The sequence below is a fragment of the Vulpes lagopus genome, chromosome 12 (assembly GCF_018345385.1).
Source record: "Vulpes lagopus strain Blue_001 chromosome 12, ASM1834538v1, whole genome shotgun sequence".
NCBI lineage: Eukaryota > Metazoa > Chordata > Mammalia > Carnivora > Canidae > Vulpes > Vulpes lagopus.
Window position 1 is genome coordinate 55,537,421 of NC_054835.1, and position 24,257 is coordinate 55,561,677.

Genomic DNA, 24,257 nt, shown 5'->3' on the forward strand with positions numbered 1-24,257 from the left:
GAACAATTATGCATGGGTCCCACAGCCCAAAGTTTAGGTAGCTGTGACCTATAGGCTCAGTTGTGAAAAAGTTGCGGAGCCAAAACATAACCCAACACTGCCACCCAATAAAGGCACCCAACGCGCTGTGTGTTAATTACAAGGTTTTATTAAGGATTTTTTTTTTTCTTTCAGTTTTACAAGGGAAAAGGAAGGTAGTGGTTTGGCTTACCCGCAGCCCAAGCCAAGCAGGGACCAGCCAAGTTCTGGGCCCGTGCACCTCCACTGACAGGTCCAGCCAGGGATGGGTAACAATACATGCTTAATGCAACTTGTCAGGTAGGAACAGAACGCAAACCCTAACATTAAAAGGGAAAAAGCAAGTAATTATACACTCTGAAGAATACAATTTCCTTGAATCCACAGCAATTGGAAATAAAAGGGTGTTTACAAAGTGGTCAGCTGTCTGAACACGTGGAAGATGTTTGCTACCTAAACTATGACATAGTCAACAGTATTGTAGCAAAACAACCTATTTTGGTTCAGAATTCTTAAAATCACTCCCAATTTTTCGTGATCTTCCTAAGATAATCAATGGCTCAAATTTAAAGCAAAATAATAAAAAAACACCCTGGAATCTAGCAATTTGCAGGTCTGCAACAGCTAACACCTGGTAACATGTCTCTGTTTAGGATCATGGAGCACAGTAATAGTGAGAATTTAGTGTACATAGTTAAAAGTTTATTGATATTTTAAGATAAAAAAATCATTTTAGCCATTTACAGTGTGACTTGGTTGACTCCTCCAAGAACGTAGTAGTAAATACTTAACTGCAATGATCTCTGCAATATTTCATGAAAACGATCAGAATCTTTATCCAAGTAAGGAGAATCGACAAAAGACTCTTGGTCTCAGAATTCATTTCCTGGTACTGCTTGAAGGCATGTAACCCCAGGCATACTTCCTACATTTATAAAGATTAGCAGGTGTGCACACCTGCACCTAATCTTTTCCTTCCTAATATGATGGATGGAAAGGGCTCAGAAAGGGTCGGGAGGGACTGTGAGCCTCAACCACCTAAACAATTTCCGTTCCTCATGAATTTGAATGGGTCATATTTCCCCAGCCAAAGTCCTGCACTGAAGAAAATCCAAAAATTACGATCTAGCATGTTTAGGAAATATAAAATGCCTCCAGGTATATAAAAGCTGAAATTACAGGCAGGGAGTCCTTGGAAAGCATGTGAATATAGTTAATGTTGCAATTAAGCCAATGTTCTGAAGATAAGCTGATGTTTAGCACTGCTATGTTCTTAAGAACATGAAAAGCCCCAGAGGCCAAATTTGGAACCAACTGTGCTTTGAAACCACTAATGTCCAAACACTGAAATACTCCTCAGAATATATCTAGTAGAGCATAAAGTAGAGTTCCAAACACTTCAGAAGGAATCAACCTTCATCCAACACAAAGCAAAATCCTGTTAAACTTCAAAATTCCAATTTTGAGTTCTGTTCATACTACTTTTTTTTTTTAAAGGCTTCTGTCAATATCTAATAGAAAAAAAATCTCATCAATTATCTTAGCATTTATCATTTTAGAGGAGTAGGTTGAAATTTTGTACTTTTTGTGAGAATGGCTCACAAAAGAACCAAGCTTTTCTGGAGCAGAGACCTGGCTTCTTTGGGAGAGCAAACTGGATCTGCTGCTTCCTTTAAGAGCTGCAGAGCTGCCACCAGGTACGCACTCCCGCGCTGGTGAGAGCACGCTTTGTTTTTTGTGTCACCTCCACCCAATAACCTCATAAATCTGTACCTTAAAATTCCTCATAACTTGAACTTGTTTAATCATGTGGCATTCTCTTTCCCTCACAATAGTACAAATTAGGGAGGTTTTACTGTTACAGTACAAGACAAAAATTCAAAGGTTAATTAAAACTAGTATCAAGTATCAGATTTCGCTTTTAAATAAAACTCAAGGTGCTGGACGGAAGGTGGCTCTGTAGTGCCTACAACTTACTCAAACCTGCCTAGATAGATCCCAGATCCATGCAGCTGGATTAGGTGGGTGTTAGTTCAAACACTCTCAGATCTCAACTACAGATGTTAATCTGTGAATAAACTAATTCACTAATTTTGAAGCAATTCTACATATAACACGTCAATTATTAAGCAATTTCCTCTCCATTACTTCCCAGAATCTGAACTATCATCAAGATATATCCCAAAGAAATGAACAGAGTGCTTATTACTTCAATCTTAAAACAATTCCCAGTCAACTCTCTCGGTGGAGATTAAGGTTTGTCAACAGATAGTATTTCTGCAGGCCATCAAAATCTCCTATTACTGGTTCCACTGGGATAGATTTTGTCAGGTCCCAAGGTAGAAATGACATTTCCCCTGAATTTTACTACATTCTCAAGACTGATTCTAGAACTGGTTTTACGAGGCAAATGTCACAGTTATTAACAGGTTAAAAAAAGAAAGTCAAGTAATGTTTTTACATCAATTTTAAGAAAAAACTTCATTAAGTAGTCCATGTTTAACCTTTTAAGTGTAAATGATTGTGTAAATTAGATTCCAGCTCAAAGGACAATGTCAGTTCAGATGAAGCTCCTGGAAACAAACTGAAAATAAAGCCAATGTACAGTAAGAAAGAGATTCTTTTTTTTTTTTTTTTTTTTTAAGAAAGAGATTCTGTGGAACTTGCATTTATCCATTAGCCATAGTTTTGATGATTACATTGATTCGATGACTCATATCCAAAAATCAGGTTTGGTTTGTCAAAGGAGTTTTCTGTGGTTATTCCTGGGCAGAAGAGGTGGCCAGAGGAATGCTTCTATCTTTGTACTGCCAGACACTGTGACCTCCCAGCACTGTAATGGCTTATGCCAAATGACAGAATATAGAAAATCTGGATTGTTCCAGGATATCCAGTTGATATGGACATTCCACAGTCATAGTAACTGCACTGAGAGAGCTCTCCCTATATTCATTCTACTGTGAAGGAACTGTGACCCTTTCTTCTCCTTTCTTAGCATCTCTTTCAGGACAGAGAAAGGGGGAGGGAGAAGAATCACCACTGATGGAGGAGCCATCAGTTGCCAAAAGTCAAATGCGGAAATAATTTTGCTTCTTGCCCCTTCCCAAGAAGTTTGGGACAAAGTGATCTGTTGTGCTACTACACTGCCGATTTAGGGCTCCCTCAAGTTCCCTCGAGTGGAAGATTAATTCCTAATTACTCGGGACAGTGATCCTATGCTAGACCCATGCTGAAAAGATGCTGGAAAGATGCTACAGTGAATAGTTAGGTGGAAACAGGTTGGCAAAGAGGGGCAAGCAGGCGGAAGTCGTGTCAATGGTTCAGGCACAGATTCACTCACACTAGGTTTCCTTATTAGTCTATTTCCCCAAATCCCTTCTCTTCAGTCCTGCTTCTTAGCCAGGGCCCATGGCAGGAGCGGTAGAACATTGAGGAGAAAAGGTGGGAAGGGCTCTACCCCACTTAAAAAATACCTTTGCTTAAAAACACTTATAGATCCAGTGATTAGCAATTAAGTGAAAATAATTAACTACTCAGTAGTTAAATTCTACAAATTATCAAAAGTCATGGCCTACTGGGATCAGCAGCACTACAAATGGAAGTCATGCTGCATTTCTTAAAGCTCTTTCTGATGCTTGACAGGTCTCTTGCAGTGTTAATTGCACTTAAAACACATCTGTTTTTTTTTTTCATTTAATCTCTGAAATCTGTTCATTTTTGTCTTCATTTATAAAAAGAGGAAAGGGCTCAATTTATCATTTGCTCTATAGCTTTCTGAATTTGGTAAAGATTCCAAGCAGATTTGTGTAGCAAGTGTAAGGGGCTCCAGCTGTTTCTGGAGCAAATGAAACTTGTCACCATGACCCTTCAGAGCTTGGACTGCAGTGGCTTTAGGTGCTTGTAATAAGATTCATGGACCTGCAAGCAAGAGAGAGAGAAAGAATTATTAATGAGGAGCCTGCAGTGTAAATTAGCATATATATTTTTTAAGATTTTATTTATTCATGAGAGACACAGAGAGAGAGGCAGAGACACAGGCAGAGGGAGAAGTGGACTCCCTGCAGGGAGACTGATGAAGGACTTGATCCCAGGACACCAGGATCACAACCTGAGCCAAAGGCAGACACTCACCACTGAGGTGCCCATAAACTAGCATACTGTTAACCAAGAAGGTACCCGGACCTTATTTGGATTGTGATTCAAAAAACTGAAGGGGCAAAAAATAAAATGGAGTCAATTGGGGAATCTGGACACTGGGTAGTTCATGATATTATTTTTCATTAGTTTAGGTGGGGTAAGGACACCATGGTTATGTTTTCAAAAAAAGTTCTTATCTTTTAGAGATACATACTGAAATGCCTATGGATAAAGTCATCTGATATCTTAGATTTGTTTTACAATGATCCCCAGCGCGACAGTGGGTGGGGGTGGTGGTACGGGGTGTTCAGATGAAACACAATGGCCATGAGTAGACAGGCGGTCACTGAAGTGTGAGAGAGGGGTGTATTACAGTATTCTAGTTTTGTATATGTGTGAACATGTCCAACAGTTATTAAATGGTCAAGGAAATGAAAGACCTGTGTACTGTGGGAACAACCCAGCTCCCTTCTGAATCTGTTACTCAAATAAAGTGTTCAAAAAAGCCACAAGAGGTTCCAAAGCTTTCCCAGAGGAGTCAACTCTGAGATCCTTCCTGCCTTAATATTTAAGTGAAGAATTTCAAAAGGTGGAAAGACACAATTTTTTTGTACCTCTGCTTTGTTCAGTGGAGACTTCTTGGCCCACTCAAACAAATGTTCGTACACATTCCCATCATACCGGCCAAGCACAGAGCCGAGTGTCACATCCTTAAAATCAAATGCATCAACCAAAGCAACAGCATCTGGACGAACTGCAGTCAGCAACTCCTTTATGCGCTGATTTACTTGGGTAATTTGGGATTCCGTCATGATGCTTCCCTAGAAGAGATAAAACAAGCAAATGTACATGCGTACATGCAGAAGGACATGTAGAAAGATGTGCGTGCACACAAATATCATGTAGACGATGGCTTTTGATGGCTTTTCTACCACAAAAAAAGGACCTGAATTCAAAAGTACTCACCTGAAGAAAATCCCCTGCCTTCTGACTGATTCCATACAGACAATACAAGAGACATAAATTCCTTAGGACAGTGTGGATGGATTTATCTTGAATTTTGAGGAGTTTTTCTGAAAAGAGCTTAACTACCACATAGTGGCAATGTGCCTAGATAAAAAAAGAAACAGTAGAGTGAGAGAACCTTTGAAAAGATGCACCGCCGAGCAATAAGGGTTTCTGTAGTAAGAAAATGGGTTGGGGGCCAGGGTGAGGGATGGAGCCAGAGAGGGGGAAGGCGAGAGAGGGTGAGTGGGTTATCACGGACCTCGCTTGCTTGAACAAGGTCAACAGAAGTGAGGTTCCAGGCTACCTCCTTGCTTTCTCTGCGAATCACTTCATTTTGAAGGTTTTTTGCAGCAATTTCTACTAATCTGTCAAGAAATGAAAGAAAACTGGAGCTTGCAGGAAACACTGAGCAGTGCTCAGGCCTCCCGCTCTTCCATCAGGGTCCCAGTCTCCCAGAGGTCCCCAGCTGCTGGGTCCCAGCTCTCCAGGGTGGCCTCACCTGGCTGCTCGAAGTTTATATGCTTCTGTGAGACTGTCAGGGCTGTCAATGTCCACCACAGTCGGCCACACTGCCACCTGCTGCGGCTGGATGCGTTGAGTGGGCAAGTCATTCAAGTAGGACACCATGCCACACACCAACTTCCCTGAGTGCACCTGGTCATAACTTTTCATCAGGAACCTAAAAAATCACCAGTGGACATGCTTTCGGTGACTACGCTTCTCATAAAACAGAGAAATTCTTCCAATGACTTTAAGCATGTAAAAGGTGCTTTGTAATTGCTCTGCTGACCACAAGATAAAATCAATGGGTAAGGATGGGAGGCAAAACTACATCTCTCAGGAACAAATATAACATGAAGAGCAAACATGGGAACAGGAACATTAAAAAACAAAAACAGGGATCCCTGGGTGGCGCAGCGGTTTGGCGCCTTCCTTTGGCCCAGGGCGCGATCCTGGAGACCTGGGATCAAATCCCACGTCGGGCTCCCGGTGCATGGAGCCTGCTTCTCCTCCCTCTGCCTGTGTCTCTGCCTCTCTCTCTCTCTCTCTGTGACTATCATAAATAAAATAAAATAAAATTCTTTATAAAAAAAAACAAAAAACAAAAAACAAAAACAAACAAAAACCCCACCAAACATTGACAGAGAGAGAGAGAGAGAGAGAGAGAGAGAGAGAGAGAATGAGAGCAAGCCAGCGCGCACACATGCATGCAGGTGGGGGAAGGGGGCAGAGAGAGATGGGGGAGAGAGACTCCTAAGCAGACTCCACACTGGGTGGGGAGCCTGATTCAGGGCTTGATCCCAGAACCCTGAGGTCACGATCTGAGCCAAAACCAAGGGTCAGACGCTTAACTGACTGAGCCACCCAGGCGCCCCTCAAATGTTTTTACAACCAATACAGCACGGATCAGATTCTTACCTAGCCGTCTGCAGCATCATGACAGTGTTCTCTCCTTCAAAGGTGCAGGTGGGGGTAAAAGTGACATAGATATTTGGGAGGCCACTGCAGTGAGAGTAGCCATGCCCGCCACAAGCCATCCGGCAAGCTTCGATAGCAGCATTTGTCGTCCAAGAGGTGAAAGCCTTCAGCCCGGCAGTGAGGGCATGGAGCTGGAGGGGAAAGCTCAGGCTGTCAGAGCTGCCACAAACAGCTGTCTTCCTCACCTAACCGTGCCGGTCACTCTCAACATCACTTGGCATGTGTGCAAACTGAAACTCGGTCATCTCAATGGCCTGAATTAATACTGTTCTGACCCTCCCTTCCAAACTGTTCCATTTGGCAAAAGAGTCGCCACTTATGTTCCGTTGATAAGCAAACATCCAACGGTACTATGCTTTGAAATTTAAAACAAATCCCACATATCTTCGTATCTGATCCACTTCCAGTTAAACAAATGGCTGTTTCTTTTGAGAATACATGGATTCTTCTCAAGAAATTCCAACGTTTCGTTTTCTCTGGATATTATCCAACAGCAAATATCAAACAGAAGGGTGCCCACAAGCCAATGAGTAGACATACCTCAGGCAGTTCACTCAGATCCCCGTGGCCAATGTCCTCATTAATCCGGTGGTAGGTCTCCTTCATGTACGCACCTACAAACTGGAAGGCATAGGCCGTGGCCAAGAGTGGGAAGAGTTTATACTGCTGGGTCTGGAAATCCAAAATCTGTGGCTCTGCTTCACTAAAGGATATAGGAAAAACAAAAGTAAAAGCTTACATAGAACTTAATATGCACTAGATTCTGGTCTAAATACTTTGACATACTTTCCAGAGGGAAAAACAAGAGATTAAGAAACTGCCTGAGGTCACACAGCAGATACATGGCAGATTCTCAATTGAAATCTAGGCTGTCTGGCTACAGGAAACCATGCTCTCAATCGCCTTGTTGGAAAGAATGTTTGAATTGTGAAATTCCTATCTATCTTAGTCTTTGCAGTACATGACTAAGGAAACTTATCTCCTAGCAACATACAAAAATCAAAGTTAACTTCACAGAAGGAAGGCAATGATAAAAAAATTCTAACACACTAGATGGCTGAAGAAGTTATTTTAACCATAATTTTGGAGAAGACCCAATGCACAGAGTTAACTGTCTGACATCTAAGACATCAGGTCTTACCGATTTCTTTATCCCTTCTATAGGAGTTGAAAAGCTCATCAGGGAGTCCCGTTCAAGTGAAAGGCAGTAAGACTAAACTATGGCTATGAGGACAATAGGGAGTCCTGTTCCATGCCACTTTCACCACCCTCAATTCATAGTTGTCAGGAGCAATTAGGATGTTCAAACTGCCTTTAGTTGTTGTTTTTTTAAAGATTTTATTTATTTAGTCATAAGAGAATACACAGAGAGAGAGGCAGAGACACAGGCAGAGGGAGAAGCAGGCTCCCTGTGAGGAGCCTGATGCAGAACTCGATTCCAAGACCCTGGAATCACGACTTGAGCCAAAGGCAGACACTCAACCACTGAGCCACCAGGTGTCCCTGCCTTTAGTGTTCTAAACATTTCATTTATAGAGCTCAAGAAATATTGCTGTTTTTCTTAGAAGGTTAAAAAACAATATGGCTACCCTCATCTTTCTACTTAAGAAAAGGAAGTTTTGGGATCCCTGGGTGGCGCAGCGGTTTGGTGCCTGCCTTTGGCCCAGGGCGCAATCCTGGAGACCCGGGATCGAATCCCACATCAGGCTCCCGGTGCATGGAGCCTGCTTCTCCCTCTGCCTGTGTCTCTGCCTCTCTCTCTCTCTCTCTGTATGACTATCATAAATAAATAAAAAAAAAAAAAAAAAAAAAAAAAAAAAAAGGACATATATTCTTTGGAAAAAAAAAAAAAAGAAAAGGAAGTTTTGTTTCTAAGTAGCAGACCCAGCACACTGCCACCTTAGCTAAGTTTGAATGGGCAATGAGCATTCACTAGATCACATTTGGGAATTTTGATATTTGAATGGGGTCAAAGGTAGGTCTTCAGCACTGAGCCCATCTCAGATGCCACCCTTACCCTGGCTTGATTTCAGACTGGTGCCTCACAGCACTGTATCGGATGGCGATGGTGCAAGCCTTGGACAGAGATCGAGCAGCTTCTCCTACGAGGAAGGACCTGACAAACACCATGGTCCCGTAGGTCAGCTTGTTACTCACGGGTTTCACGTACGTCCCATCAGGCTTTACCTGGACAAAGAACACGGGACTGATACTTCCTTCTGTGAAACCCGAGAGGCAGTCTGAGATCATGATTCTCAAAGGATGGTTCCCAGGATGGCAGCATGTCCTGGGAACTTGCTTGAAATACGAGATCTCAGTCCCCACCCTGATCTACTTTCAATGACCCTCCAGGTGATTCTGACACATGTTCAAGTTTGAGACCCACTGGTTTAGCAAACTAGAATACATTCCTCCTACCTGCCAAATGCTTCTGATTTCACTGGCGTTAATGAAAGAAGCATCAAAAATAAAAATATGTTACTACCTTCTAAAAGAACAGACCCTTCCAACCTTGTGGTTATTTAGAACTGCCAAAACCCTGTTTGACACCTCTGCTCCTCTCAATATATCTGGGCATACCTGGGCATACTTCATCAGCATGTTTTCTCTGGGAATACGATAATTGTCCATCTTCAGGTAGCCGTTATCCATCTCATCATAGCCAAATTTGGGGCCAATATCTCCAACGGTAATACCTACCACAGATGAAAGGAAAGTCACAAGATGTTTATGCTCTGCAATTCCTGGCTTGCCCTGGCCTCTTTCATCGTGTGCTATACTTCTTGCAGAAGAAAGTGATCGGTTTGGTTTTTCATCTCAACATCAGACAAACAATTCTAACCTGGCAAAGGTTTATGGGTCCCAATTTCACGAATAGGTACGATGAAGGCATGTAATCCATAGCATTTCCCCTTAGTGATGAGCTGGGCAAGAACTATTGCATGATTTGAAGTCTTTCCAACTGTAACATCAAAGAGAACAGGAGAGAGAAGTGAGCAAACTCTCTTATAGTTTCAAAGGACAGAAATAAAAGATGGGGAAAAACTGTATGTTAAATACTGGCCTTCATCAATAAAGTATAGCCAAGAGGCTTATGACAGCACCACATCCAGTTTTCAGAAAGAAATTCACGTAAGCTGATAGTCATCAAAATTTATTGGATTTGGCAAAGTAATCCTCCGTTTTATGTTTATATAAGCTTTTATACAAATTTTGAGATATTATTGACCTATAATATTTATATGTTTAAGGTATACAGCTTGCTGATTTGATAGTAATTCTTCATTTTTAGAAAGACTTTACTAAAAAAAAAAAAGACTTTACTTTCTTTTCCACTTATTTCTTATTTGGTCACATAAAAAATTTTTTCAGATAACCACAAGAATCTTAATTTTTTTTTCTTTCTTAATAAAGTGCTTTCCAAAACAGTGGCCACTAGCCACATGTGGCTATTTACATTTAAATTACTTATAACCACACAGAGAGCACAGCTTTAAAGCTGCTTTAAATGGTGACTAAGGAAACTGTAGTAATGATGGGAATGTTCAGATTGAAAAATTAAGAAAAGAGTTAGACAGCCGTCCTTTCTGTGCCTTGTAAATGGAGGAAGGTCTCCCACATGCACTGTAAGAGACTGGGAACAGCTGAGAAGAGTCTAAGACTTCAGAAGTTTTTCTTTATTTCAAAATTATATTCTCATATAAGCTCTACATTCTAAACACAATCTTGTAATGACTCCAATGAACATCCAATAAATGCTAAAAAAAAAAAAAAAATTCACATACGTCCACCAGGCCACCACTTGATGGAGGTCACAGTAGGACTGTTGAGAATGAACTCTTGAGTTTCAGGGTCGTAAGTGGCTGTGGTTTCCAAACCTCGGAGATGAGTTCCTAAGGAAATAAGTTACATTCACATTGGATAAAATATGGGTAAAATTCTCCTGCCCTGTCCTTTCAGCTCTAGTATCTCAGAGAACAACAAACCCTAATGACAATAAGACACTGGTAGATAAGCTACAAATAGTTGATAACCAAGATACATAATTCCCTATACTTTTTTTTTTTTTTTTTTAAGTAAACTCTACACCCAACACGAGGCTGGAACTCTTGACCCCAATATCAAGAGTTACATGCTCTACCTGCTAAGCCATCCAGGTGCTCCGTAACTTCCTGTACTTAAACCAGACAGTTCCTATCATGGTGAAAATATAAATGTCAAGCATATTCTATTTCTATACTTGAATTACTACACCTCTATTTAGATCAACCGAAAAAAAATTGTAAAGGCTATTCAGAATCGTATTTTCACAAGATCATATGATATGAATGTAACAGGGAAGTTAACTGCCCTTTTAAATTAACATCCCTACGTATGCCAATTTCAACTCATGTATGGTGTCCACCACACCAGTTCAACATTCCGGACTTCTCTACTTACAAAGATTAAGATAAGAGATAATAGAAAGAGACTCCAGCCAAAGTTCCTATAAATTAAGGACCTACTTCAGGGTGATTGGTAGAATGGAAAACAAGACTTTATTTATTTATTTTTAAGATTTTATTTATTCATGTGAGAGAGAGAGAAGGGCGGGGGGGGCAGAGACAGGCAGAGGGAGAAGCAGGCTTCCTGAAGGGAGCCCGACGTGGGACTCAATCCCGGGACTCTAGGATCACGTCCTGGGCCGAGGGCAGGCGCTCAACTGCTGAGCCACCCAGGGATTCCCAGAAAACAAGACTTTAAAAAAATATAACGACTATGGGGAAAAAAGACCTGGAACAATGACTTTGATTTCTAAAGGTCTGAGGATAAGGTCTGGTTACACCCTGCGATTTCCAACGCCAGGCCTTAACTTCGACCCTGGCTGGTTCATGACTGCAACTAGGAAGAGTTCCCAGTGTCATATGTTTACTGGAGATGGACAAAGATTCATGCTTTCAATCCTAATACAAACGTGCCAAAATTATTTGAAAAACAGTTACAGAAAAATTTTCTAAGTGACACTCCCTCTAGGAATACTATCCTGAAGCAAATGCTGAGAACCTTTTCCCAAACACATAGATAATGCCAGGACTCATAAACACTTAAAACTTTGAAACATTTAGAAACTTCCAAGTTGAGTAACAGAAATGGTCACTTCACGTGTGATCCACAACCTTCTCCATTATAAGAGGAGCATCAGGAACCAAACATTTTCAACAAAGAAGTTTTTATAGGAAAAGTAACAGAGTAACAGAACAGATAATGACAAAATGTTTGCAGATGCACAATGGAACCAAACAGCACCCCACTCTGGGTCTTGTGAAAATCCTGTAAAATATGGCTAAGCACCAAGAGCCAAATTAGCTATAAAATCAAGATAAAGTTGCACAGAACATGAGAATGTGGCAAATACACATTTGATCTCTTTTTCTGAAACCTCCAAGTAGGAAAAGAGAAGACAGAATGAGATGAACAGTGAACAGAGATACCAATTCAGACCGGCTAACACTGCCGGATAGCCACTGCCTCCAAAACCAACTGTCTGGAAGAACGGCTTAATTTATTTTTCATAATTTTTGGCCAAGCTACCTTCAGGACTTAAAGGAATTTATTCAACCAAGGCACAAAAAAGGTCAAGGTATGAAATGCTCATATTATGGTTATATAAGCCACTAATTTCCCTCAAGCAAGTCAAAGAGCACTTGTACTATCAATCTGGGTTTCTTCTGGGATTTGTGCAAGTTTGTTAAGGTATCTGTAGCAAAGGTAATCAGTAACAAAGAAAAAAAGGTGGGTTCAGGTTCTACCCGCACACAAATTCTATACAACTCCAATGAACCTGAAAAACCACTTGGTAAAGAAATCCTGATTTGTAATTCTTGAACTACTCAGGGGGAACCGTGAAAGAGAATCAGCATTATCTCTGTGACAACATAATGTTTCATTTCCACTGACCAAAGCAATGTCTTCACCAAGACCTGTATGTGTGAAGAACCCGGCCTTTGCAGAAAGACCACACACAGTATGTGGATGTGCTGTTGCTAACACATGGTGGGCTCTCCACATCTGCTAAGCCTGCGGGGACCCGCCCAACCCAGAAGGTAGACCGAATGCACCGTACCATGGCCCATCTCTGTCTGGGCATAAGTGCCAATGATCTCCAAGTTCCAGGCAGGCATGAAGAAGCGCTCCTGCTGCTCTGCGGTTGCCTGGTGAAGTAAAGTAGGCAAGAACATGCCCAAGTGGAGATCCAGAGGCTCAGGCCGCCCTCGGTGCACAAAACTTCGGAGAAACACCAAGGATGGGTATTTGAGAGAAGAGTCATCAGGTGTGAGATAATCACCAATGTGAACAGAGTAAGGGGAAGGAGAAAAAAAATCTGTAAGTATGAAGCAACTGGGTGGACTTTATAATGGGTGGGAGCACTGCCCCTTTCTGTATTACTTGAATAAACTCTTGGCAAATTTCGTTTTTCTTAAGTGGGTGAGAGAAGTTTTTTTTTTTTAGGCTACTCAGCTTTCAAGCCATCAATCTTGGTGAGGATTGGCTCCCAATTCCAAAGCCCGTGCAGCACCAACATGCAAGTCAGGCAGAGGAGTCCAGCCTTGCAATTAAATCAAAGGAAATTAGAAAATCGGAAGAGGTTGTACGGAATGGAGAATTTAAGTTGTACAATGATTTACTCTGGTTTGAGGAAGTCAGACAGGAGAACTCTATTCTCTCAGGCTGACAATATGTTCCCCTAGATGAAAGGCTTTCCTAGATGCAATTTCAATAATGCTTCTAGGCTGGAATCCTTCCGGTTTGTCCATAAAACATCCAGCATAGATCCACATTTCTTACATAAATCTGTTCTTTTTTTGAAAAATCTGGTTATTTCTTTCAGATTCATCACAAATAACCAGCCATGCCCTACTGAAACAATTTAATACAAAAACTGACAGTGCTCCTCACCCAATAATTAATTTCAGAATTAAAAAAGATACGCAATTTCTAGTAAAGACCATAATAATAATTACACGTAACAGATTCATGCATAACAAGCCAATTATATGGGAATTATCACTAATGATAATAAACATCTTAGTTTTAGTAATTCTGAATCCTTTTATTTATTTACTACTGAGCTGGCCAGGTGCCCCTGAATCCACTTTCTAAAGTCATTCTTTTCCATTTAGAATTTGCAGATCCCTAGACTTCCGTGTGAATTTATTTCCAATAGGAAACTGATATGTTTTCATTATCTTTCCACATTACTAGCATCCCACTGAACTTCTAGCTCTAGCTTAATCGACTCTATATTGCTCTTATCATTCTCTTTAATGAGCTTAGAAATTTTGCCTATACAACATTTCAGTTTTAAAATCTCACAGTTTGGGGGCACCTGGGTACCTCAGTTAGTTAAGCATCTGCCTTTGGCTCAGGTCAAGATCCCAGGGTCCTGGGATCGAGCCCCCTGCCAGGCTCCCGGCTCAGCAGAGTCTGCTTCTCCCTCACCCTCTGCCCCTCCCCCTTGCTGGTGCCCTCTCTCTCAAATAAATAAAATCTTAAAAAAAATAAATAAGTACAAATAAATAAAATCTCTCAGTTTGTTCAGAAAGTAAGGAGGAAAATAACCAGGGCACACAGCTTAGGCGAGGGCTGATGAGTTATGTCTTCCAGTTGGGTGGTTGTGCTTTCAGTTACATAAAAATTAGACTGTACAACTGACATGCTCATTTTATAAAGAAATCAGGCTGAGGTGAGTTAAGTGCTTTCAGATCAAGAAGATAATGGCAGAACAAGGACAAGAATCCCACTACCTAATCACATTTTCTGGCTGGAGAAATTCTCATAGAAGTGCAACCAGGACTTAGCACCAGAAAGACTTCCCAAAATCAGAGCAGCTATCCTTAGAAGGGGCAAATGGCAATCCCGTAAGATATTAACACTGGTGGAAACTGGGTGAAAGGTCCATGGAACCTCTTTGTGCCATTTCTGCAACTTCCTAGGAATTTACGACCATTTGAAAATAAAAAGTAAAAAAAAAAAAAAAAAAAAAAAAAAATAGTGAAAAATCCTCAGAAAAACACATTCATGTGCTGAGAGAGTACTTTCACTCACAAACAGGAATACCACTGTCTCCAGTTTTTAAAAGAATGGTGCCTAGGAAGAAAAATCCATGTACACCTGGGATCTGAAAGGAGAAGGCTGTTGGAACCAGGACTGAACCCTGTGGCCTGGGACTGAAAGACTATTTCACCTTACTAGAATCCAGAGCCATTCTTGGGGAGGGAAGGGCCTCTCTTGAAGCAGCCCATCGGACTCACAGGAGGGGTCTGCATCAGTGTGCTACATAACAGAATAACATATGCCAAGGTTACCACAAAATACACTGAGTAGGGCAGGGGTAAACTACTCTAATCAGAAACTATTTTGAGACTGAACAATGTTTTTAAGAGAAAAAGGTCTCTTGTGACTAAGATAAGGATTATTCACAAGTGGATGAAATTTAGACACATTACAAGGTGAAAGTGACCTGGATAGTTTTTTTTTACTTAAATCAAGTATTTGTTGCAAAAAGTTGGTTATGCATGATAGAAATCACATGTTATTTTTATTTTTTTTTAAAGATTTTATTTATTTATTCATGAGAGACGGATAGAGAGGCAGAGTCAAAGGCAGTGGGAGAAGCAGGCCCCATGCAGGGAGCCCAATGAGGGACTCGATCCCGGGACTCCAGGATCACGCCCTGGGCCGAAGGCAGGTGCTAAACCCCTGAGCCACCCAGGGATCCCCCATATGTTATTTTTAAATCACTTATTTTAAAATTACAAAACACCAACATTTTACTTTGGTGAAACGCTACAGTTAATTCTTCTAAAACCATAACACCAAAAAGCCTTCCCAGTCTCTTCTTCTACATGACAGAGGGCTGGAAGGGCTGGCAGCCAATGCTGAGGACAAAGTGATTACGTTAATAATACATAAGAAAGGAAGAACTTAAAATAGCATCTTTATGGACAGCATGATTATAATCCTAGGAAATCAACAATAAAATGCCATCAATAATAAATGAATTTAGAAAAGCTGTGGGCTATAAGGGGGGGAGATGCATTATTATCCATTAGGACGCTTAAAGTAGAAACCTCAGTTAAAAGAGAAGCAATTTACAAACCCAATAAAATTTAAATTTGTTAAGTAATTTAGCTCAGGATATTAAAGATTAAATTAGGAAAAAATATCCATAGCTAATAGGAGGATTAAAAGAAGATATATGTAACAGGAAATAAAGTGCTAATTCCAGGTCGAGAAGTCAATCTTTTATAATAATAAAGATAATACCTCCCAAGAAATACAAAGATTTAATGTAACACGGATATGAAATTCTTTTAGGATATAATCTAGAATTTGACAAATTAAGATTGGAATTTGCCTAGAAGAGTAAATACATGAGAATACCAAATACGTAGGTCTTAAAATGTAACAACAGCAGGCTTATCCTATCAGATTTTTAAATAGCTTACAAAGCAACAATGAACCAATGTTCATGACGTTAGGAGAAAAACAAAAGGGACTAATCAATATAATGTATTTTAAGGTTCTAGAAATAAATTGAAATGATTAATAAAACGCTAAGAACCAGAAAGAACTGGAAAAAAACCTATTAGTTAATAAACATAAAAACGGAATGAGATCCATTCATCGTCCTACACTATATAAGTCAAAGCTTTAAACATTAAAAAAAAATGGTAGATTAGAGAATAATAATCCAAGATATAGGGAAAAAATGTAGACCTACTCAGAAGGATGCACTCAATACATAAGACTAAAGCAGTTTTTTTGTCTTTTAAAGATTTTTATTTATTCACAAGAGACAGAGAGAGAGAGGAGGGGTAGAGAACATAGGCAGAAGGGGAAGCAGGCTCTCTGTGGGGAGCCTGATATTGGACTTGATCCCAGGACCCCGGGATCATGACCTGAGCCAAAAGGCTAAAGCGTTTAATAAACAGAAGGCAATAGAAAAAATATCCAAAGGATCACAACATAATCATGTAAGATCAATGTACAGATTCTATTCAATCAACAGAGAAGAACCAAGTTTTATACATAGGAAATACAAATTAGTAAGCCAAGATATCCAAGCTCGTTGGCATTGGAAAATTAATACTTTAACTCTTAGATATATATTAAAGAAGCAAAAAAAAATTTAAAGTAATCACATTGATGGGGCTTATGGAGACACAGTATACTAATAAGTCACCAAATATACCATAAAGTTGTTCTGTTTCAAGAAAAGTCTTAAGCTATGCAATAAAAGCTATAAAGTGTTCATTCCTTTCACTGTATAATTTACTTCTGAGAAAGATATTCCCAAAGTATAACCCCAAAGGACATAGTTTTTGTAAAGAAGTTTATATTGTTACTGATAATAATAGAATATTATTAGAATATCCCCCAAACCCACTGATCATGTTTCACAGGATGTCCAACAGGGAAGAGATTCATTTGGAAGAAAGAGGACAGGAGACAGGGTAGTGAAAATACAGGGGAGAAAGACTAGTGACTTACACAATCACATTTACTATCTATTTTTCAAGTTTCAAAGGAAGAGAGGTGCTTTAGTTCATATTTTGAGTATGGGAAGGTGCAGACGTATTGCACCAATCTTTAAGGATGATAACTGTTGATTATATAAGCTCAATTTTCCTGAATAAACAGCAGAAAACAAGGGAAGGATAATTGCTATAAAGCAGCCAGAACTTGAAGTGATTAATTATCTGTGAAGACTGAACACAGTACCTGCTTTGGGACCCGGTGAAATGTATGGTCAGGAGGATTCTTGCTGGACCACATTCCACAGACGGTCCCTTCAACACCAGAACCCCCGGGGAGAGGGTGCACCCCTCAGCCCAGACCTCTGCCTTTGATGAAGGCTCACAGACCCACAGACCAAGTGTGTCGGGTTTTGTGTGTCTCTACAGACAGGTGAGTGTTCTGAGGAGGGAAGACAGAAAACACATGATGGACACTTCATGCAGGGGACTGAATTTTAAGATTCTTCAGGGTCCTGGAAGGAGCCTGGGCAATACTGTCTTCCTCACTTCTCAGCAGCTACCTAGAGCTGAAAGAGTTACAGCCAATTCCGTCACAACACCTAAGATAATCCTTGTTGGCTGGTTGATGTTCCAAAGTCTATTTAACCGTCAAACTTCCATCTGCACAAGTTGCTCTATTTCCAGTCTCTTTGATGTCGAAGAACTTAGTATTCTACACAAGGCTATACTGTCACAGGATGCAAATTAATCACCAACTGACTGGTGCCCCCGGAAAAGAACAGCAGTGGACAAAGCACAACAAACATCAACAGGAACAGACAAGATTCCAGTGAGAAACAAGACCTAAACTCACAACTCTGTTCTCTAAAATACAGAGATTAAGACAAAGTTGCTTCAAATACAAGAAAACTAACAGATGCAAACTCACCCAGAAAAACATAGGACCTCAGTCCAATTTCTGGGCTCCTCAAACCAGGAACTTCAAGTCCTCGTTTCCTCCTCTCTTTCAAAATTTAGGGCAAATATGTATTTATAACGTCCTTTTTAGAAACAGAAGGGTTAGGCCAGTAAGACATTCATAATAAACCCATTTAGCCTCAGAATAATTTACATCTCTATGCCTCCTATGAATAGCATTGACTGTAAGTCAAATAAATATCACAATGATGCGTGCTTAATATAAGGGTTTTGTACCACAAAGGTATTTCAAGATTACATCTCTCTTTCTCTCTCTCTTCCTCCCCCAGACAGGGAGACCTGTATGAGTGTTATATTACTTTTCTTAGGAAACCTTTCTTCAGGCTGCTTATTTCAGTACTGGCCATCCTGAAGCTAAAGCCTCAGGTGTTTTTGGCAGGGTATTCACAGGACAATATCATAACCAGAATCTGCAGTTTTCATGAGGAATATGATAAAGAACATTTCTCCTTAAACCACTTCACCAACCAAAAAGCACCAAATCAAACACAAACATGAAGTTTTCATGCTCTTCCTCTTCTCCTTATTCATGTAATGGAAGCCTTATGACAAATTAGGGAATGAAACTGGGCAGCTCAAATTCAAAATCCCCAAACCTGCCAATGGCCTTGTCTATGAAAACAAACCTCTTTCATATTAAGACCAAACATAAAACTTTTTGAAAGTAGCCAGCCATTTATAAACAAAAATTTTAAAAGTAGACACCACACCCAGCATGGAGCCCAACACGCTCAACCTTGTGACCCTGAGACCAAGATCTGAGCTAATAATCAGGTTGGACGTTTAACCAACTTAAGTCAGCAGGCGCCTCATTTCTATGAACAATTTAACCAAGAATGACTGGCAACACAAAGTCCAAAAATATGTAAAGAAAAAAGTATAATAGAAAGACTGCTGTAATTAAATGAAGAGAATCATGAATTTTTTTCCAAACAGCCTTATAATCCTGCTAGTAGGCAACGAAAGAAAGAGTAAGACACTTAAATGCTCTCTCTGCCCCCCCCCCTTAAAACCCACTTTAGTTTCATTAAAGCAGAGGGGCAACTTCCAGATATTGCTAAGGCAGTAACACTCTCAAAGCAATTCCAACAGTCTTTTTTTTTATAATTAGACATCAATGTAATATTGCCACATTTTCAATCCCATCTTCCCAAACTGCTCAACCGCCATTAAAATGGGATTATACGCAGCAAGGGTAAAAAGACTTTTAGAAATAACAATGAAGGATGTTTGAGGCTAGAGTCTTGGACTAGTTTATGGGGAAATGACCTATGGGAAAATGAGAAGCTGAATTTTATTTAAGGTTTAACAACTGAAAAACAAAATCCCCAACGTGTAGCAGCAGGAAAAACCAAACACCAAGAGTCATTTATCAATTTAAATCCTAAGGTGGGTTACCCACTGACCCTCAAATGTGGACTAACCGTGGCCCATTTCCGTCTGGGCGTAGGTGCCAATTATCTGGAGTCCTTTGGATGAAAGCAGCCATTTCTCTTGCTGAGCAGTGGTGCCCTGATTCAGCAAGGTAGGAATAAACATGGAGTAATTGAGGCCCACAGGTTCCACAAAATTGACCAAATGAACTCTACAGGAGAGAAAAGAAAAGGATCTCAGCCTTACTCTAGAAACTGCATTCTAGTATCCATTCTTGCCAGACAACCATGGCCCTCAGGATTGAGGCTGGGACAATTTCAACCCTTCTCTCAAGAAACTAAATGTAAAATGTATCATTTTCCCACCTAAAAGGCCAAATCCAGTGGTATCTATCTATCCCCTCCCTGCCCAAGTCATTTCAGGGCCAAAATTCCTCTAATTCTACACTTCATTCAGGAAGCAAATTCTGTTTTAGCCTAAAAATCTCTTGGTTTTTTTGTTTTGTTTTTGTTGGTGTCATCTGTTGGTTGGATTCTTTGGAGTGTGTGTTTGCTTTATTTTCAAGTTTTACTTGTTTTAAAAATCAAAAGGAACTCCATAGAACATTTATTTGTAGAGCTCTTAACAAAGCTTTTGTAATCTTTCCCTATATAACTAAAGCAGACACCCAGGATTGTAAATATATATTCCAGGACCAAACTACAGATCTCTAAAGGTCTTCAGAGGTTACAGATAGGTAAGCGGAAATGTGAGAATATTAAACATTTATCTCGGATGACCTTTGAAATTCACTCCAGATTAAGAGAACTCCAATCATAATGAAATTGTCTTCATTATTTTCTCATAAATCAATCTGCGAAATAGTCGAAATACAAATCACATACAATTGTCAGCTTTAGCTACACTATTCAAAACCTTAACAGGGACCTATTTTGTTCTACCTATCTATATAAAGAGCTTAAAAACACAAAGCAAGTACCACCTAGTAATCTTCACGACTCCTCCAGGAATGAATAGGATGTAGTGTCACCAGTCTGTCTTGATCTGGCCAATGAGCACATTATGAATTCAAAGAAAGAGGGGGAAGGCTGCCAATTCATTGTTGAGGAGGCCCTAAGAACAATCCTACCACCCTTAGGTTGGAAGATCACTTTTCAGGGGTGCTGGGGACCGAAACATCTAAGGAATGCCTGCATCCAAGCTCAGAACATCAAAAATGCCTTTTAACCTGAAGGTTCCATAATTTTACACCAATATCTAATGTCACTTTCTCCTGGGAGAGCAACAGGAAAAAAAGAGGGGTATGAACACAAGAAGTAAGTTAGCTTCCAAGTAACTTGGATTACCAGGAGTTTACTGCTGCTGGACAATAGAGAAGTAACGTTCCACCTCACCAAAGTGGGAGGCAAAAGCTTGATGAGATAGATAAATGTAGACATCCTCAAAGGCAAGAGCACCGCAGCATTCCCTAACAATCATATTTTCCTAAAAGAGGAAAGGAACTTAACAAGAGTTTGTGAGGAAGTGAAGTACTAGTTTAGGTGCCAAAAATGGTGGCAACAAAAGACACTTCTGTTCACCAGAAGGGAAGTGAGGGGGCTGTACGGTTATGTGAAATGATGATATTGACACAATGTAATTCTAGGAAACTCAGAGAGAAAAAAATTCATGACACAAAACAAAGACTGTCAAATGTTTATGTTAATAAACACACTGAGATTCTTTTGAGGATGCCTGAAAATCTACTTCATGAACAAAATCTCAGTGCTTGTTTTTAAATTATGTTTAATCCCTTCTGAAGACCTTTTCAAGGAATCAGCTTTAAAAACCTAAGGAGGATAACAAAAACCATGACTGATACTCACTAGAAGTTTTAATTACTCTTAAGAACATTCTACAATTTGCTTTTCATAGTAAACAATATAGCTAAAAGACAAAAATCACAGGACAGGAGATTAGAAAATCAACTTTTACATTCCCTGAACAGCAAGGTTTTTTTTGCCAAGGACTGGAGAGAGAACAGTTCTTATACTGCTCAAGTTGAGAAATCCCAAAGTATTTCACTAATACTCCATCAACTTCAATATATTCCCATATATAAATTTTGAGAGAAGATAAATAATTGTAAATAAACCCAGTAAATGCTCAAAATCTCCCAGAAGATAAATATTACTATATTTCACCAGTTCTGGTAACATCCCCTCCTCCATCTTAGCATTTAAGAAGTCAGGTGCATTTCACAAGTAACAGGATGTCATAGTTAACTGGCAGCACTTTTTCTTTATTAGTGGTACATGAAACTCAGGTGTGAGTTATAATTGATGGTGGGCTTGGATTCAACGGCATTCAGTAATTGCCAAGACTAATTTTCAATCATTAGTCTCATATCAATTAGTCTCAATCAATTTTCTCTCATGTAAGTTATCTCCCTGTCCTATCCCAGAGACACTATGTTAAAACTCTGTACTCTATATCCCCCAAACAGCAAGGTCTATACCATAAAAAATTATAAAGACTAATAGCTCATGTCCTTTCCTCTTTAACCACCGAAAGGAATCTGCTCTATTTCATTGTGATTTCACTCAACTCTGGTTACATTCTTTGAATCACCATTCATGATGAACTCTAATTCTGGAACACACTGCATCAACCACTTAAAGCAAAACAAAACAAACCCTTCTTTTGGATTGTCTTAAAAAAAACCAAAAAAACAAAAACAAAGAAAACAAAATTTTAGGTTTTTGAAGTTTACCTAAAACGCAACTCGGTAATTCAGAAACACAATCTTCTAGGAGGTGCTCTACACCTCAATATTCCCCAAGCCATGAGTTATAAATTTCAAAAGTGAAAAAGAACATTTGGAAGTTAGTCAGTACTCTGATTTGGGCTACCAAAAGTAAGTAAAATATAATTTTATGACTAAAAGGGAAAGGAATTCTTAGGTCAGTCCTAAGGGCCAGAGTAGAGTATTTTATCCTCAACAGTAGTAACTGGGTCAGACTGAAAATAATTAAGATACCAAACATACTACAGGCAGTAGAATAAAGGAGAATTTTGTCATTACATACAAGGAGAACTTGTAATACGTTCCCTTTTTCTTGGTTCTTGAATACACACCATTCTTATCATTTAATCTCTATTGATGAAAATACTGTAATTCACCTAAAACGTTGATCCCCTCCCCCCAAAAAAAGGAAGTGCCCAGGAATTAATGAGAAGTATAACAGAGGCTACAGGCCAAAGAAATCTTGTACTCAGATCACATTAGTGTTTATTCAGATAAAGGCCAAACAAAACAAAACAAAACAAACAAAAAACCCGGTACTTACTTTTTTCCTAATTAAGAAACAAAAAACAGATGATCTGGAAAAAGTACATACTCTTTTCAGCATTAGGACCAAGGCATGTTTTTAGCAGGTCTCATATGCCCAAGAACCATTGAACGCTGCCACTGGATTCGAGAATGCTGGGTTCTTACAAATACTTCATTCTAAAGTTTCGCTCACATTCTTCATCTGCCCCACAGTGCCCATCCGTTTCAACTCAAGAGCTACACTTTCATAAGGAAACACAACCTGTTATTGCTCCAAAAATACTGTTTGGTCTTCCAGCTAAAAATCGAATTCCGCCCCTAAATTTAGCAAACCACCATGTGACAAAGAGCAAAGTCAATTTTGCAATTTAAAAATCACCCTACATTGAGACACCCGGGCCAATGAAATCGGTACTGATTAGCGAGGACAACTGCAACCTCTCCGTTCATCATCAGCATTCTCCAAACGTCATCCCTTTAAAGGACTTAAAGACCTAAGCAAACACAGTTTTTCACACACACACACACACACCCTTGAAAGTGGGGTGCAAATAAGCAGCCCGAATCTTCCAACGCCGAGCACGATGAAAAGGGGACACCACGGGCTGCGCGTTTAAAATTAAAAAGTTTGGACGTGGGCGCTTGATCTCGGCGAGGGCATACGTACTTTTTAAACCACATGATTTCCTCAGGGTCTGCGATGCCAAAGTCCCTCATTTTCTTCACCATGTTGGCACTCTTCCTGACGGCCACCTCGTAGCGCTGGCTGCGAGTGAGGAAATTCAAGTCCTCGTGCTGGAAGTCTGGGTCATTCAGAATCAGGTTCTCTGGAAGGGAGCGAGAGGGCATCGAGTGGAAGACAGGACTTCAGGGCTCCGTGACACCTTCCCGAAGCCCAGCGGGTTTGTGGAGCGCGGGCCTCGCTCGGGACGGACGCCACCCCGCGCCCCGCCAGAGGCCGGCCCTGGGAGTGGGGGCGGCCTGCGCCCCACAGCGCCCCCACACACACCCCGGATTCCTCCTCCAGCGAGTCCCCGAGCAGCGCTCGGGGAAGGAGGGAGGCCCGGCCCGCCGCCCTCACCGATCTCTCGGCGGCGCCGGGTGTTCTCGGGGCTGCCGTCCAGGACGTGCGTGAGCAGCTCCGGGTTGAAGCTGGCGGCTTCCCGCTCCCTGCGAAGGTCTTGGTTCATGGTGGCGACACGCAGCGACAGCGGCAGAGGAGAGGCAGAGGCGGCTGCGACGACGGGTGTCCGCAGCTCCCAGGCGCGCCCGGCCCTAAGAGTCGCCCCGGGACGCCGCTCGCCCCGCCCTCGCTCGCCCCGCCCCCCGCGAGGCCCCGCCCCTTCTGGTTCCCCGCGGCGCCGGCGTGCGCGCCGTGACCGCGGCCTGCGCGGGACTGAGGCGTCCCCCGCCCACGTCCAGGGGAGCCC

The 24,257-nt window shown here is 40.8% G+C and overlaps 1 protein-coding gene across 4 annotated transcripts; it reads right to left on the minus strand.

The window, feature by feature from the left end:
• Positions 1 to 130: 130 nt before the first annotated feature.
• ACOX1 (acyl-CoA oxidase 1) lies at positions 131 to 24,161 on the minus strand. 4 transcript variants are annotated; one of them, XM_041726610.1, is made up of 14 exons: positions 23,909 to 24,161; positions 23,495 to 23,654; positions 12,746 to 12,906; positions 10,428 to 10,535; positions 9,485 to 9,604; positions 9,223 to 9,338; positions 8,660 to 8,829; positions 7,183 to 7,345; positions 6,583 to 6,773; positions 5,663 to 5,842; positions 5,423 to 5,528; positions 5,122 to 5,265; positions 4,770 to 4,976; positions 131 to 3,936 (listed from the first exon to the last, which is right to left on the minus strand). In XM_041726610.1, exons 1-14 carry the CDS (start codon positions 24,015 to 24,017, stop codon positions 3,886 to 3,888), a joined length of 1,986 nt encoding a protein of 661 aa, XP_041582544.1. In that variant the 5' UTR covers positions 24,018 to 24,161; the 3' UTR covers positions 131 to 3,885. The 4 variants fall into 4 exon arrangements, with proteins under 4 accessions (XP_041582544.1, XP_041582543.1, XP_041582546.1 ...); XM_041726609.1 differs by lacking the exon at positions 12,746 to 12,906 and adding an exon at positions 19,565 to 19,725; XM_041726612.1 differs by lacking the exon at positions 23,909 to 24,161 and adding an exon at positions 19,565 to 19,725 and having other exon boundaries at positions 23,495 to 23,633.
• Positions 24,162 to 24,257: the final 96 nt, after the last annotated feature.